The 15,466-nt window shown below is 38.8% G+C and overlaps 1 protein-coding gene across 1 annotated transcript; it reads right to left on the bottom strand.

The window, feature by feature from the left end:
• Window positions 1-4,528: 4,528 nt before the first annotated feature.
• serpinh1b (serpin peptidase inhibitor, clade H (heat shock protein 47), member 1b) lies at window positions 4,529-8,073 on the bottom strand. The gene is given in 9 exon segments (XM_034114705.1): window positions 4,529-5,278; window positions 5,372-5,604; window positions 5,716-5,814; window positions 5,895-6,165; window positions 6,286-6,478; window positions 6,586-6,633; window positions 6,635-6,735; window positions 7,418-7,449; window positions 7,998-8,073. Coding segments are annotated over 7 exon segments (1,212 nt in total). The 5' UTR covers window positions 6,700-6,735; window positions 7,418-7,449; window positions 7,998-8,073; the 3' UTR covers window positions 4,529-4,975.
• Between the last annotated feature and the right edge of the window lie 7,393 nt (window positions 8,074-15,466).

Here is a 15,466-nt window from a genome sequence, read left to right as displayed (position 1 = left end):
TTTTTTCTGGGGGTAATATCTTTTTTTGTTTGCCACGTAAGCTCATAATAGAGTTGTGGAGCTGAGGATGTTACTTTGTTGTGGCCAGGTTTAAGTTATTAGACGTTTGAGACAATGGCTGCTATTATATGATCATCAGAAGAGAGAATATTTAAAGGGCCCATATCATGCTTTTCCGGTTATTACCCGCCCCCTTGTGTGTTATGAAGGTTTTTATGCATGTAAACGGTGTGCAGAGTCAAAACCCTCAAAGTACACCCTGTAGCGAGTAAAACTCTAACACAGAAAATACCTCCCCAAAACGCCTCGTTGGAGATACGTCATTGTCCATTTGATTCTTCCATTTCGTTCCGGGTACGGCATGACATCATGCCGTACCCGGAACGAAATGGACCAATCCGTGGAGCCATTACGTTAAGCCCCCGCTGATTGGTTCAAATTGACCAATCCACGGACTTCCTCACACACACACTCAATGTGCAGGCAGCAGGCAGCTCAGCTGATTTCTCCTCCCTGGCTGCAGGCTGATAACAGACAGTTGGGATCGCAGCGAAATTCTCTCTGCAGACCCATTCTCACAGCGTTTATCAACCTTTTTCTTACTCAATATCAAGCCACACTTATTGTTTTTACTTCGGCTGTGAGTTTGTGTGTGCTCAGGATGAGTTTGGCTGTGTTTCGCTGTGTATCCTAAACAAGGAAACAACACCTCCACGGAGCTCAGCGCGATTCACAACGTCCCGACCAATCAGAGCACACTGTGCTCACAGGGAGGGTGGGGGCTGGAGCTATTGGAGCTACAACGAGCCGTTAAAGGCAGAGAGTGAAATTCAGTGAATACAAGTAGTTTACAGAGATGCTGTATGAGAAACCAATGTGAGTTTGGAAAATTGCACAATATAAATCTATTCTAGTATACCTCAACAATGGAATTATGATCAGTGGAAATGGCCATGACATGGGCCCTTTAAAACAATATATTTCTACTTTGATTGAGAAAGATGACAAGGAATATTAAAGACTAAAATAGAGCTTTGACCTTTTTTTACACTGATGAAAGTGTGACTCAGTAATGACAATGCAACAAACATATTCTTCTTTCATATAGATTTATATGAAATACAGTTTTCAGGTCCTTTAGTGATATGTATCGCTATTCTGTCACATGTGGTTCATCCTAACTCTCTTTGAACCAATGACACACTGCTGTGCTTAATCTAAATCGTTCTCTTATTTTAATGATGAAATATGAGTCTGGGTTTGCATTTTCCAGAGATATTTTCAGTGAAGTTCATAAATATATTGAACAAACACAACACACAAGTTTAGTACTTCTCTTCATAATGTACATTTGCAACTCCATGCATTTCCAAAGGTTGCATTTTGCAGAGTAAATACAAACAAACACATTTATCTCAAAAACATAGCAAAAACATTCATGGTGACCAAAAAACAGGCATACTCACATGTTGCCTTTTTATTGTGCATAAATGGATTGATTGGTGAATAACTGCAAGCACCAAAGTGTCTGTACACCTAACAGCTGTGTATGTATCAATATAGGAAAGAACGCAGCATAGGAAAGTATGTTGGAAGTCAAATCAATGTCTATTTATATAGCACCAAATCATAAAAGAAGACCTAGACCGTAAACGTTTGCATTACAATTGCAAAGAAGTGACATCAAGTTATATCTCTGTGTTCAATGAAGTGTGTTTATTGTGAGGCTGATGATGTGCTAATTGTTGTGCAAATCTGGGCTACAGTTTTTCTCTTTGAGTGTCTATATCAATGATTGTATGTCATTTCATTGTGTTAGCAATACAAACTAGGGTTACAGATTGTAACCCAAGTTCTTTAAGCAGGTATGATACATTTAAAGATTTTCATAACGATGCAAGATGTGTCTGAAAGTTGTGCAGCCGCTGAAGAGCCCCATCTAGTGTTCAACATTACGATTTCTAAGGAGCATTAAGTGGATTTGAATGCTTCCGAGTAAACAATATTAATCAATATGCAATTTATCAAAAAAGGACATATAGGTATATTATAAGGGAATACCAGAGGATGCACATATAACATAATTTCAACCTAAAAAGATAATAATAATGAAATGTGTTATTTGATAGAAATGTTTTTGAAAAAGCGTTGTTTTGATCTAAACCCCTAAATATTGAGTCAGCGCTAAATTAAATTATACTCGTTTATTTTTAAATAACTGTTAAAATCTCTGTATGTCAACATCTTAATATTGGTAATATAAGCATGTTTTATTCATGTTTTGGTGTTCAAAACAACAACAGTCAGTCTGAAATATGTATATTGTGTAATTTATGTTATTAATACATTTATGAGAATATGACTTCGTAAAATAATGAAATGATTCATTCGTAACACCTTTGTTGTTTGGCTTTCTTTACATTGTAGCCAGCTACAGCTCTCATCTTGGTATTCAAGATCTATTGTTATTTGCATTTTTGACACATTTATGTGTTCAAATGTACAATAATGAAAAGTAGGCTTAAGATACAGTAATGCTTGGTCTGTATGGGAGCACCTTTGAGACTTCTAATTTGTTTTTATCAATTACTACACCTTTTTATCTGCTGTGCTGGAACTGCATGAGATTGCCACTATCTCAGGGATGCAAACTTGTTACCTTTCGGCGAAATTCGCCGTTTTGATTCCAAAATAGGTCGTTTGTGTGATTCATGTATATCTGCAATAAAAATATTTTTGGGGTATTTTTTTATATATCATAATGAAGCGCGAGCTGTGTGCTCGAGTCTTCCTGCCTGTCGGCTCTGCTCATGGATGTATAATGGCGCGTTTCCACTACAGCGCGGAGCACGGTTTAAGAGGGCTGTGACGTCAGCGGCCCGTCTTTGGTTGCGTTTCCACTTGGCCTAGTACCGGCCGGCGGGTCCTAATTCACAGTTTTTCTGGCCTCATAAAATCGTGGGTCTAGGGCCAGAGACAACGAGGCTGAGTATGCTAAACTAGAGAGAGCATCGCTGGCAAGGGGGCTACAACTACAACAAGATGGACATATTTGACCGTGATTTAATTGTAATACACGTTTCAAAATGATGCCGAAGTAACAACATACTGATACCGGTTAGTAAAAACCATGAATTAATGCTTTGACAAGTCTGCAGACAGACGGCAGGTGAAAAACCTTTTAAAATGCGTGTTTTCTAAATGGAGATTGGCTAAGCTAACGCAGTGTATGCTCCGACCGTCCACACTCACAACAACGGCCTATACAGACATAAATAAAGCAGCTACTGTATTCGCCATGACACAGACAGTCTGTGGTTTGTACTTGTTTAACTTTTGTCTAGTTTCTGAACGTATATGAGGAGCTGTGAGCTCTGAGTGCTAACAGCTAACGGCTGTGTTGTTTTTCTGGGGTTCTCATTGAAGATGACGTCACGGCTCAATATATATGATATGTTTTATAATGATTGATCATTAAAGTGTTCTCCAAGCTGGTAAAGGTGCAGCTAGTTTGAATGACTTTGTATACTGCAGGGTAGCTTGTGGATGTACTCCAGGTGGAACTAAAGTCTGATTTAACACTTGATTATATTTCACATCATTCATCCACATCTGTGAAGTAACTAAAGGTATTAAATACATGTAGTAGAGTAAAAGTACACCATTTACCTCTGAACTGTAGAGGAGAAGAAGAACAAAGTAGCAAAACATTGAAATACTTAAATAAAGTACAAGTATCTCAAAATTGTACCCAAGTATAGAACTTGAGTTTATGAACTTAGTTACTTTACACCACTGGCTATAAAGATAGAAAGACAGCCTTGCACAGAGGCATGAAAATACATTTTCAAAATGCTCAACAGTGCTGCCAAAATTATAAACTGACTGCTCCACAATTAAAATAAATGCTTAAATATATTTCTATTAGATGTGACTCTTTGGCGTTTCTGTTATTATTAACACTGCTGCTTTAGTTGTTCTGACTGCTAAAATCCTCTGTTATTCCTCATTTTAAAGCCGATATTCCGTGGGGTCGGGGGGCTCGGATCCTTGTCACCTTTTTCATACCTGATGAGTTTGCATCCCTGCACTAGCTATCAGAACCCTGCACTCCAGTTCCTGCACTGCTGAGTCTGCTTTTCCTCTGTTTGGGACATCCCAACTAAAATCCCACTGACTTTTATGTAGGCCAGTGGTGGTTAGGGAAGTGAACCACGAAATATTCGGCATAGTTTTCGACGGGAGATTAGCAATGACCCCTACATTCCAGACCTGGAGGTTTTGTTCATCCTCCAGCCGACTGGAAAGATTGTTTACCTTTTCCTTTCAGATGTTATCTCTAGCGAGCTCACACTCCTCTGCTTAAACCTCCAGAAGACTCTATCAACTGTTTGGATGGTATTCAGACATAACTTGCAAAAAAAACAAAACCAAACACAAGCTCGTTTTGTTTTTTTATTGAAAAACTCATATATGACATTCCACGATTCCAACAGCTTTTTCTGTTGAAAATACCTACATGTACAGCAACAACATGACACAGTATGGTTGGCAAGTGAACATGAATAAGGCACAATAAAAAAACCAGCATGTGAAGGGAATGAGTGAGACAAAGCTTGTGCAAAGATCTTTGTTAACTTTAAACGTTAAATATGATGCAAGAAAACGTACATGGATCAGGGTCAAAGCCTTACTTACAGGTTGTGAAGAAAACGCACTTAGTATAAGCTTGTTGTCTAGCGTTTGTTCATAAAGATCTTAAATAGGGGGGCTAAAGGTTGAAACCTAATGTGTTGGGTTTGAGAAATTGTTCCCTGGTAAGTTTATCTTGTACAAAACCAGAGGGCTAAGGAACTAAGTCCACAGATTGCCAACAGGAATGTGCTCACGAGTTAACAGTCATACCAAAAATACACACAGTTTCCTGCCACCATTTAAGAAATAACTAATCTACCCAACCCAATTCCCATTAACATTACAACTCGTCGCGCAACACGTCACCTTTAGGTCTGACCACCCTGCCAATGTACAGGATGGAGTTACTCTTGTTGTCCTTCACCAGGAAAATGAAGGGGTGATTTACGTAGAAAAGTTGGGGGTTCCTCAGCTTTCCTGAGCTGTAGATGCTGGTGTCGAACGGGTTTCCTGTCACGTCCATCTCCATGGCTGACGCGAGGAAAACGTTGGACAGGTACAGGTCTTTCTTTCCGGAGATGTTGGACAGGTCAGCCTTGGCTTTGTCCACAGCCTCGGTCAGGCCAAGCTCAGCCAGGTGTTTCTAGAAAATACAGAGATGTTTTTTTATAATTCAAATGGCTTCTGGTTGGTATTTAGACTATCTTCTCACAACCATCACATTTCCGACACTTACCTGCAGATTGTGGCTGACTTCCATTGCGATTTTTGGCAGGGAAATGGCCACAGCCTTGTTTTCCAACTTGCTGATCCAGGTGTCCACCTGCTTCCTGGTCAGGAGTTTCTCTAGGCGTTCGAGGGGCTCCAGATGGTGGGGCATGATGAGGATCAAAGAGGCCTGCTTCTGATCCAGAGGCATGTTCAGCACAAAGATACGGTTCTCCTTGTCCTCGTGGAAGTCATACAGACCTGCAGAGAGCACAACAATAAGACATCTGGTCTTGCTTGCTCTCATTGGCAGACTTTTTAATGACATAATGAGTTAGGGTCCAAAGCATAGAGACATTGGAGAAAACCCACCTGTACGATGCATCATAGGAACTTCAATGGTGAGTGATCGGGTAACCAGGAATACACGCTTGTCCACCATGTTATCATTGAATGTCTCAAACCAGTGAGCTGTGGGACAAAACAAACACAATTACTCATCTGCATTATGTATTTAAAACATATCAATAAAAGTCAGTATTTATACTCACGCTTGAAGTACATAGCGTTGACAATCATGGCTCCATCTGGGTTCGGAACATCCTTGGTGACCTCAGCCAGTTTGCCGTCTGTGGACTTTGCTGCCCACTCGTTGATGGAGTTCACTGCACTCCTCTTGTCTCTGATGTTTATTTTTGAATGGTCGTAGTTGTAGTGCTTCTTGCTGTTTTTCACAAAGTCATCAGCAAACGAGACGGAGCTGGGACCATAGAGGCGGTTGTTGATCTTCCAGGTAGTGTTGCGTGTCTTGGTATCGCTCACCTGAAAAACGTGTAACATACATAATAGTGACAAAAGAGCAATAAATAAAAATATTGAGGGTGTCCTTTGAGTTTTGTGAAGAAATAAAGTCTAATATGTAGGATGTAGTATTGTTCTTACGTCAGAGAGCAGTTCTGAAAGGCCTGCATGCAGATGCTCATCCTTCAGATTGTCAGCACTGAGGACCTTTTTGACCTGGGAGGCAGTGGAAGACTTGCCCCCAAGAGCCACCATCCCCAGGGAGGAGGCCACCACCACAGGAGAGATGAGGATGTTCTCTGCGCCTTTCTCCTTTGCCATTTTGTTGTAGAGGCTGAAAGGAAATCACAAAAAGAGATTATTTGCTTTTGTTTCTAACCAGAAAAATATAACAACAAATGGATAGGCAAAACCAAGTGAAGCTAAGAGTTGATTTCAGACCTGAATGCCAGGTTGGCACTTTTATCAGCCAGCATGGTGGCATGGCTGCTTCTTGTCCTCTGCAGAGGCCACGAGGGCCAGCAAACAAAGAGCTACAACGTTTGTCATCCACATCCTGTTTGTCTCCAAAAGCAGCTACTGTACAACAGCCTGTGAAAAAGGGACAGAAGACACAGCTAGGGTTAACATCTTTGAACCTGACTTTGTTTTGTAAAATCTAATAAATGTGTATGTTTGAGATGGAAGGCACGTCAGAATGTTTCCTCAGGGGGAGTCTGTGGAATAAATGATTCATCAACTGAGAAATTCTGAATGCCATGACATAGACTATATTTGAGATGTGGAGCAGATCGTTGAAGGGCAGGGCTGGCTCAGCCCGCACAGAAGTTTGAGAACGCCTCCGTTTTCAGGCAGACATGTTCATCGTCACGTCAGCAGAAACTGAGGCTAAGCTGTATAGCTGGTACCACGTCCTCTCAGAGTGAAGCTGTGTGCAGACACTGACATATGATGCCTCTTTGTTCTCTACATATATTCGAACCACTGCACGTCTGCACTTCAATGACTTTAAAAACCTCTTTTCCACTTTGACATGTTCGCTTTAGCAGCACTCGGAGCCATGTTTCTTCCTAGAGAAAAGTGTTGTGCCTGCAGGTAACATCTAGCTCATCCCATACGTCTTTCAAACAAAGGACCAGATTTATAGGACTGTAATTATCGCCCTGCATCAGCATCTTGTTTCTGAGCCTTATCCACCATTCTGAGAGCAGAGATATATTGTCTTCATCCCTATATTTGCATTTTTGTGATACTTTGCATCATATTCGGATACCTTTAGATGTTTTCATGTCTGCCATTTTCATTCTGAAAGACAAGAGGTGTATGTAACAATCTCCATAAAGCAGGCAGAAATATTATACAGGCTCTGATGGAGTTTTGTTTTCACGTTTAAGTTATTATGCATGTTAGTAATCACTAACAATCAAACACGTTCATATTTTGTATTCCTCTCTTTGTGACCCAGAAAAAAAAAGTTCATCCAGTCAGCTGTGACCCGAACGGGCAGATTTGACTTCTCTACATTAAAAAGTGATGGATTCAAGTATTTAAAAAAAAAAACACATTGGGTGCATATACAGTACTTCTCCTAATTTCAATGCAATTCATGCATTTAAATGGACTGGAAAGTGACAAAAAACTTCAGTATCCTCATGCTGGGATATATTGTATGACAACAATGCAATGCAGATAAACTATAAAATTATGTGTGCGGGTCATGAAGATAGTGAAAAAGGGTTTGAATGTTTGAGGGTTAAATTGGAAAAATGCTGCACTGTAACGATGAAACAAATTACTCCATTCACCCTCTGCATTCCTTCCTGAATTAAAGACAATTATCTTCCAATCCTTACCTGGCAAATATTAGCAGGGTTCTCTTCTCTCTTCTGACTTGTGTCCTGTGGATAATGCGACTGTAACAAACTATCCTGCTTTTTATAGCCAGAGAAAGAATTTTCTAGAAGTGGGAATGGGCAAAAGAGGGTGTGTGTCTTTCCTCAGGAAGCTGGGAGCAGGGAGCTGGGACGTCCCACTTGAAACCACAGGCTGGAATGAGAGGGGTTGCCTGAAATGAACTCCCCAGCGCTGATCTGGGTTCAGCTTTCAAACTTTTCTTGCTGTGGCTTCAGACAGAAACACAGAGAACATCTGATTCTGGGTCAGAACAGACACAACTCCTTAGCCTTTAGCTTCTTACGCTGCTTGCTGACTCAATCTCTAACATGGGTTCCATCACATACAAAAGATGATTATCTATTTTAATAATTCTAATGATTCATGGTAATATGTCGCATGTAAACACTTTTTGCAGTTGTTTTACGAGTGCATTACCCTCTTAAATGTTGTTTTATAAAATGTAATATTGTTTTATAAAATGTAAATTTGTGTTTCGCATCTTGTTAATTTGTTTTTGTCAATGTTAAATAGTTTTTTCCTTGTTTAAAGTGTTTTGCTAATGTAATTTTGTTTTATATAATGTAAATCTGTCTCAAGCTTTGTTAAAGTGTTTCACACTTTGTAATTCTTGTTTGCCCTTCCCAGCCACCGTGCATAATCCTTCTGCAATCTCAGCAGGCAAGACATCAGTGAATGGGCACATTGTTTGCCAATGTAGAAGAAAGAAAAGCATTAATTACATTTTTGTTAACATTTTTACACATATGTCTCATTTAAGATGGGAATGAGAATACATTTGAAAGCTCTCCTCTGTGGTAGTCCTATTCCTGCTTCACAGAGGGTCTCCAGCCCTGCCCCCACCCCCACAGTGACAGTGGACAGTCTGTCCAGCTCAGCTGCTGGAGCACAGCGGTGGAAGGACGGGGGTCTTAAGTAGAAACACTGTCGTAAAAACTGCTGTGTGCAGAGCAGAATCTCTTTTTCTTGAATTGTGCAAGAACATCATGTGTTGTGCACCGACAGAAATGCTAGAGAGATGCATGTTATTTACGTTTGCTTTCTCTCATTCCAGGCTTCCTGATTATTTTCACCTGTGTCTCCTGTGCTCATCAATGTCAGCCCCGCCCCTGATTGGTCCCACCTGTGTCTAGTTACCCTGTGCTTATATTCCCCTGTCTCCCAAGTGTTCTTTGTCAGTTCGTATTGTCTCTTGCTATGGTCAGGTCTATGCTCTTCGTACTCTTGTAAAGTTTGATTCCTCACTACGTGAGCGCTTTCATTTTGTTCCTCTATTTTTGTCATCTCGGTTAGAGATTTGATAGTTACCTTTTTTGTTGTTCATTGCTGTATTTTGGAAAATAAAGTATCTTACTAATACTTTACCTCTGTCTCCCGGGTCGTGCAATTGGGTCCTACATCCTAAGTGTCTGAGTTCGTAACATCATGTAATTAAATAAATTGTAAAGACTTGCGTCAAACAAATCAGATTGATGTCATTTACATAATCTTAGTTATAAAGATACCTTTTCTGCTGTGTAATCTGTGTCAATAATCTACAATCAAAGAGGCCTGCTAGAACATGAATAGAATGAAATAAGGTATATACAATTAGATTGATAGATTTACACAATGGTAGTTTTAAAGTTATCCCTGTATAATCTGTTATGTATCCAGGGAAATCAACGACACATTTGCCCGAATCACATAGAAGGACAGGTAAAGTAATCACTCTGAAATACACACTATCCATTTTGATCATGGTGTCTATTTTCCAACTCAAGGAATTCCTTCCATCTCCTAATCCAGCCCCTGCCAATTGTCCTGACATGCCATCTGATGAGTGGCTTCCATTCTTCAGGGACTTGTTGAGGCAGGTATCCGGAAAGCTCTAAGAAAAAAAAAAGCTCCCCAAAGGCTAACACCACATATCTCTAGTAGATATTACAATAATACAATAATTGCAGTCGATGGACTCAGCTAACAACTTCTCCTTTGAAAGGTTTGACACAGGATTGAAGCCCTCTTCCTCCCGTCAGGAGGTGTTTGTTATTCTGAATAAACCCCTTAGATTCCTCACCCTGTAAAGAGGGTTACTTCTGGGTCAAGGAAGTCTGGTCAAATCTCCCAATACACACAATTTCCATTTAAATAGCAATCCTTAAATTGCCTTCCTTGAGGGGCGAAGGCCTGGAAGATGCAATTAGTAAAAGAAAGGGAAGAAAATGAGGCTCACAACCGCAAAAAAAGATTTGTATAATATATGAAATGTGTCACGTCAATCTAGATTTATGTTTGTCACTCTACATTATCATACAGAAAAAGTTCATGCAACAGTAGTGCACATTGTTGTGGCAAAATAATATAAATGTCATTCTTTTTCTTAATGGATGAGGTTTGTGTTTTGTGTCTTTACATGAATCCACTCAAAGTACCTCCTGTACGCTGACTAAATACTGTACATTCTGTGTGTGGACGTGACTGTGTGAGCTTATAGAAACTTCCAGTACTTTTCCAAACCACCACATGCAAACAGTTAGGAAGGATTCAACATATATAAGCACAATATCAAATGATGCAATATTTCACAACCAATCAAGATAGTAAGAAGTTTGCTTTAAACTATAGTCGTTACGTGATGAACCACGCATGTTTTTGTTTTTTTGACAGACATATGATTCAAAAGCAGACCTCAGAGGGTGGAGCGACTGCATCTACAGTAAGAAAGGGTTATTTGACGACAGGAGCCAATTCAACATCTGGAAGTCATTACACCGACCTCAGCACTGAGTGTGTTAGCACTCCGTGGGTTGCAACCAGTTGTGTCTCTCTTAGTGCTTCTAAAATACAAGTATATCAATAAGGTTAATCTTGTCTATTTTTTATTAATTTCTAGTCTATTCACTTGGATTTAAATAAGAAAGTATGTATGTGGTCAACAGAAAATCAACACATATACTACAGAATGATATTATCTGCGTTGTACATCTTTGCTGTTTGTTAAAGTTTAAGGTTTGTGTTGTAATAGAATAAAACAAAACAGATGTCCATGCAGTTGCATCATGGTTTAAGCGGCTACTGTTGTATGTGGGGGATGTGAATAAACAGAGGACATCTGTGTTAGTCCTTCAAACCGATAGACTGACATGATTTTGTAGTCTGTTGAGGCGGGGGGTTTCTAAACACCTCCCTTTCTGCATATCTCTTCCAGAAGGTTCAGTGTTTGGTTTCCACTGCAGTATGCTTTCCAGATGGGCTCTGATATTGTTGTTTATTGTTTCCAATGGTAGACTTTCCCCAGGTGCATCACATAGTGTTTGAAGTATTCTCTTAAAAAAGTTTGTTATCATTCAAAGTTTCCAAAAAGCAAACGTTTTGACACTGTTTTAAAGATTAAATATATATGATATATTCTCGGTTGGATGTAATCATGCAATTCTGTCACAGGCTGCTTCGACCACGAGGGGACATGTTGGACACAAAGACTCCACTGAAGGAAGCAGAGCGCAGCAGCTGGAACACCATGACGCAAGACCTGAGAAATGTTTCAGTCTGCTGCGTGATGTAACTTTCTGAAGTTTGATGTCTGGGATCAAATGGAGTTTGTTATGTGCTTTGTCAATCTAAATCCACCGGATGTTAAAGACATGAAGTGTGAACAACTGCCTCTTTACAATCAAAACAGTTGAATAAATTATCCCCAGGAAACAATATTGTAAACTCAATTTTCAGTAGAATAATGTAAAAAAAGAAAGAAGGTGTATCTTCATACCAGTTACATCCTGTTGCTAGACAGTTCTTCATCAAGTAAATTATTATAATATTAAGTCTTAAATGTTTTTTGGGGGATTGTAATGCATTAACCCTCCTGTTATCCTCAAATGTACTATACACCCTTTATCCATGGGTCAATTTGACCCCAGTAGTTTAAAACTCAAGACAATGATCATATTCCAAATGTTAACCAACATGTATGTCTCTGGTGCTTTAGGTATCTTAGTTGACTACCTAAATAACCATTTAAATAAAACATTACCCCAACCTTCCCCTCTACAGACCCCTTTATACATTCGGAATTCCTATTATGTGACTGTCAAAAAATATATAAATCACCATAAAATCTCACTGACTGAAACAAAATGTTAAAGTAAGATCTTTTTGATGTTGTTAAAGGACCAATAACTAAAGCAGAGGGTAGTTTTGTTTTACAATGATACATTTGCATGTAATAGTCACCTCAATATTATCCTACACAATCAACACAAATATGTGTAAAATATTGACATTTTTACATGTTTTATACTACTTAAACAGACTGGGGTCAAATTGACCCCAAGGAACACCGATGCGTACAAAGTGCGCACAGGACATTTAAAAAAGATCTTCATGTTCATTTTATGTTTACCCATTAGTCCTCACTAAATTAGGAAAAGTCATGAAATACTAAGCAAAAAAATAATAATGTGACCATGTTGACCACATGTTTTAAATCTTGGTTCAGGAAAAACAAATGCAAGACATTTTTGTTATTTACATCAGAATCAGAAATTATTTTTTCGTCCCACAGAGGGGACATTTACATTTGACCTTGTATCAGAAAGAGCAACAGTTGGCATGTATGACAATGCACCACACAATCATCTTTGAAATGGTTTCATATTGACCGATTATGCCCCCTGGTGGGAGAAACTAGAGAGCTTCCCCTAAAGCCATCAACGTCTGCTTTGTAGTCAGTAATAAGGCTATATTCAGGTTTGTATTTTACTTTTACTCAAAAGACACTTTTAAATGTAATGTGGACTTTTGTGTTTTTATATTCTCTATGTGCTTGAGGAAAAATCGAAACCAATAATGCTTGCTCAGAAGTAAAGACGCAGAACTAATTTCAATTATTTGCCAGCTGCAGTTTTTTGGTGCTGCCTTGCATTGTTGTCAAACAACCGCTAGATGGGGTAAAAAGCAACCAAATGAAGTACACCCACTTCATCAGAGAAAGTTATTTGTTTATGGTCAACAGGAGGAGTTCAAGTAGTAACTTCCACTTTCTCTTAAGATCACACTGGCACAATACCTCTGTTTTATAGCTCCATTGTGTCAACATTAAAATAAACAGAAAGTTAAATATTCGAGGCCAGTACATTTGGGACAGCATGTAGTCTGGTGTCTACCTGTGTGATATTTGCCTTTGAATAAAGTGTTCAGATCAAAGTAATATGTTTAATACCAGTTCCCTTCAGAGATCTATATAAATCAATGCTGTTTCAGTTCCCCCTTAGATGGCCTCTGAATAAATTCCACCTTGCTGTGAAATTCCAGCAGACCTTCAAAGTAATAACAAGCTGTTGGATTGGCATTTAGACGATACAATCTACAAGTATCTGTGTTGGTACTCTCGTTATTTCGTCTCACTCCTCCTCTCTCACGTTAGGTGACCTTTCAGACAGTGCAGTCACAAACACTTCACCCTGCTGACACACCACCTGCAGAGGAGACCCCTACCTGCCATCCTCCTTCCTCCCCTGCCTGTGGATTCTGTTTGTCATTTTAAATTGGGTGGAGACCATAACACAGCGCAGCAGCTGGATATGTTTGTATAAGTCCAGAGAATCCTGTGCTGCTACATCAAAAACCTTCCCGAGAGCAACATTTGCCTTGCTTCCCAACATGTAAAGATGCACTTAACGGGCATTATCAAGGTGTGTGTGTGTGTGTGTGCATGAATGTGAGGGTGGTGATAGTATCTCACACAAATGATTCCCTTTGAAGTAATGTTAAATGGTTAGAATGAAGTGGTGGTTAAAGTGCTGTTGAATCTGAATACATTATCATGTAATCCATCTGAGGAAAGACACAGATGCACATTAACATGCACAAACTCCTGTTTTTCTTCATATTATGCTAATGTTTCACTGCCCTCACTGTTTCCTTGGTGATAGATATGATCTCCTTTTATGTACAACTCCTCCTACACTTCACATAGAGATAGTTCAGGCAAACCACTTGAATACAAGTGATCTGAAAAGGACTGTACATCCCCCATTATTTATTGGCTTTGGCACAATTAATACTGGAATGTGTCTACTGGTAAAGCTTTGGTTCAGAGCAACGCAACAGCATTGTATATTGGTATTCTTCAACCCAATGACACAAGGACAACTGGAACGTATTAAATAAACATTCAGTAAACTAAACACCTTATACGGTCAATAATAAATGCACTTTAATGTGCAATTGACGGAAAAACAATGGGCCACTATGAATAACAATGGAAACAGTCCATCTAATAAAACTATAGCCATTGTACTGAACACTTTTTTGTATGGTATCATCCTTCAGTTTTAAACAGAAGAGCACTATCTGGATTTCCAATTTAACAAGGGATTCAAATGTATCAATGCAGTCGTTGTGTTTCTTTATGTGTTCAACATTTTACATTGTGGTTAAATGTTGTTTTTATGTTGGTTTTAAAACAAAACCAATCTTGAGGAAAACATATTTTATTTTATTCATTTCTAGAAAAACATTCCCCTATACAGGTGAACATTCATTTAAAAACATCCACCAGAAGTATTTAATGCAGCTGACAAAACAAATTAAGATAAATACTCGATGTGTCACAGCGTGTGTAAATTGGTTTATTATGAGACTCTCCTAACATAACATGCTGTCTCTGATTATGACTGCAAATGGTGTTCTCGTAACAAAAATTCAATGTGTTTTGTTTAATGAGTTATCTAATTTAGTGTGTGTCAATATGATTGAAGGTGAGTGACAAAGTCTGAGCCTGGAAAACACTCATCTGGTGTGGGAGGACTGTGACCTTTTTGTTGATTTGATTATTTGCTTTGTTTGTTGGCCTGATAGAAAATGAGACTTGAATAGTGGATAACCATTACAGAAAAAAGGGATACAAAAGCATGCAATTCACATGATGCGTAATCAAACAAAAATGTTTTAGTTATTTTGAGGTCAAATAAAAAAGGTGATAAAAGAGGATTGGTTTGATGGAAATAAACCTGGACTGTTTGTGTGTATGGCATAACTCACCTTCCAAACAGACATGGCTACTCATGACCTTTAATCTTTGTCATGTGTCAACAAGCAAAACTGCTTCTTCTTCATTAAACCGCATTATCATCAACGTGTTTAAGGTATGGTGTTAAAAAACTAAAATAGCAGATTGATTAAAAAAAAAAAAGAAGCCTTTTTAGCTGAAATTATATTTGCACGTTGTTGCGTTCAGGTAACATCGGAATTTCAGCTTACGCCTGATCTGTCGAGTGGGATGGAGAAAACCAATGGTAGTTGAGTGCCATTTGGCTTCAATTTTACATTTAATAATTAAAAATGACGTTCGAAACCTTAAAGAAAGTGCAATTTATCAAAATATGGGTAATAAGAGTTTGTTAAAACGGTGTTAACTGTTTTA

This window comes from Trematomus bernacchii, unplaced genomic scaffold (genome assembly GCF_902827165.1).
Source record: "Trematomus bernacchii unplaced genomic scaffold, fTreBer1.1, whole genome shotgun sequence".
In the NCBI taxonomy this organism is placed as follows: Eukaryota; Metazoa; Chordata; class Actinopteri; order Perciformes; family Nototheniidae; genus Trematomus; species Trematomus bernacchii.
Note: the sequence above shows the minus strand (reverse complement) of the source record. Positions and strands in the feature narration are given on the sequence as shown.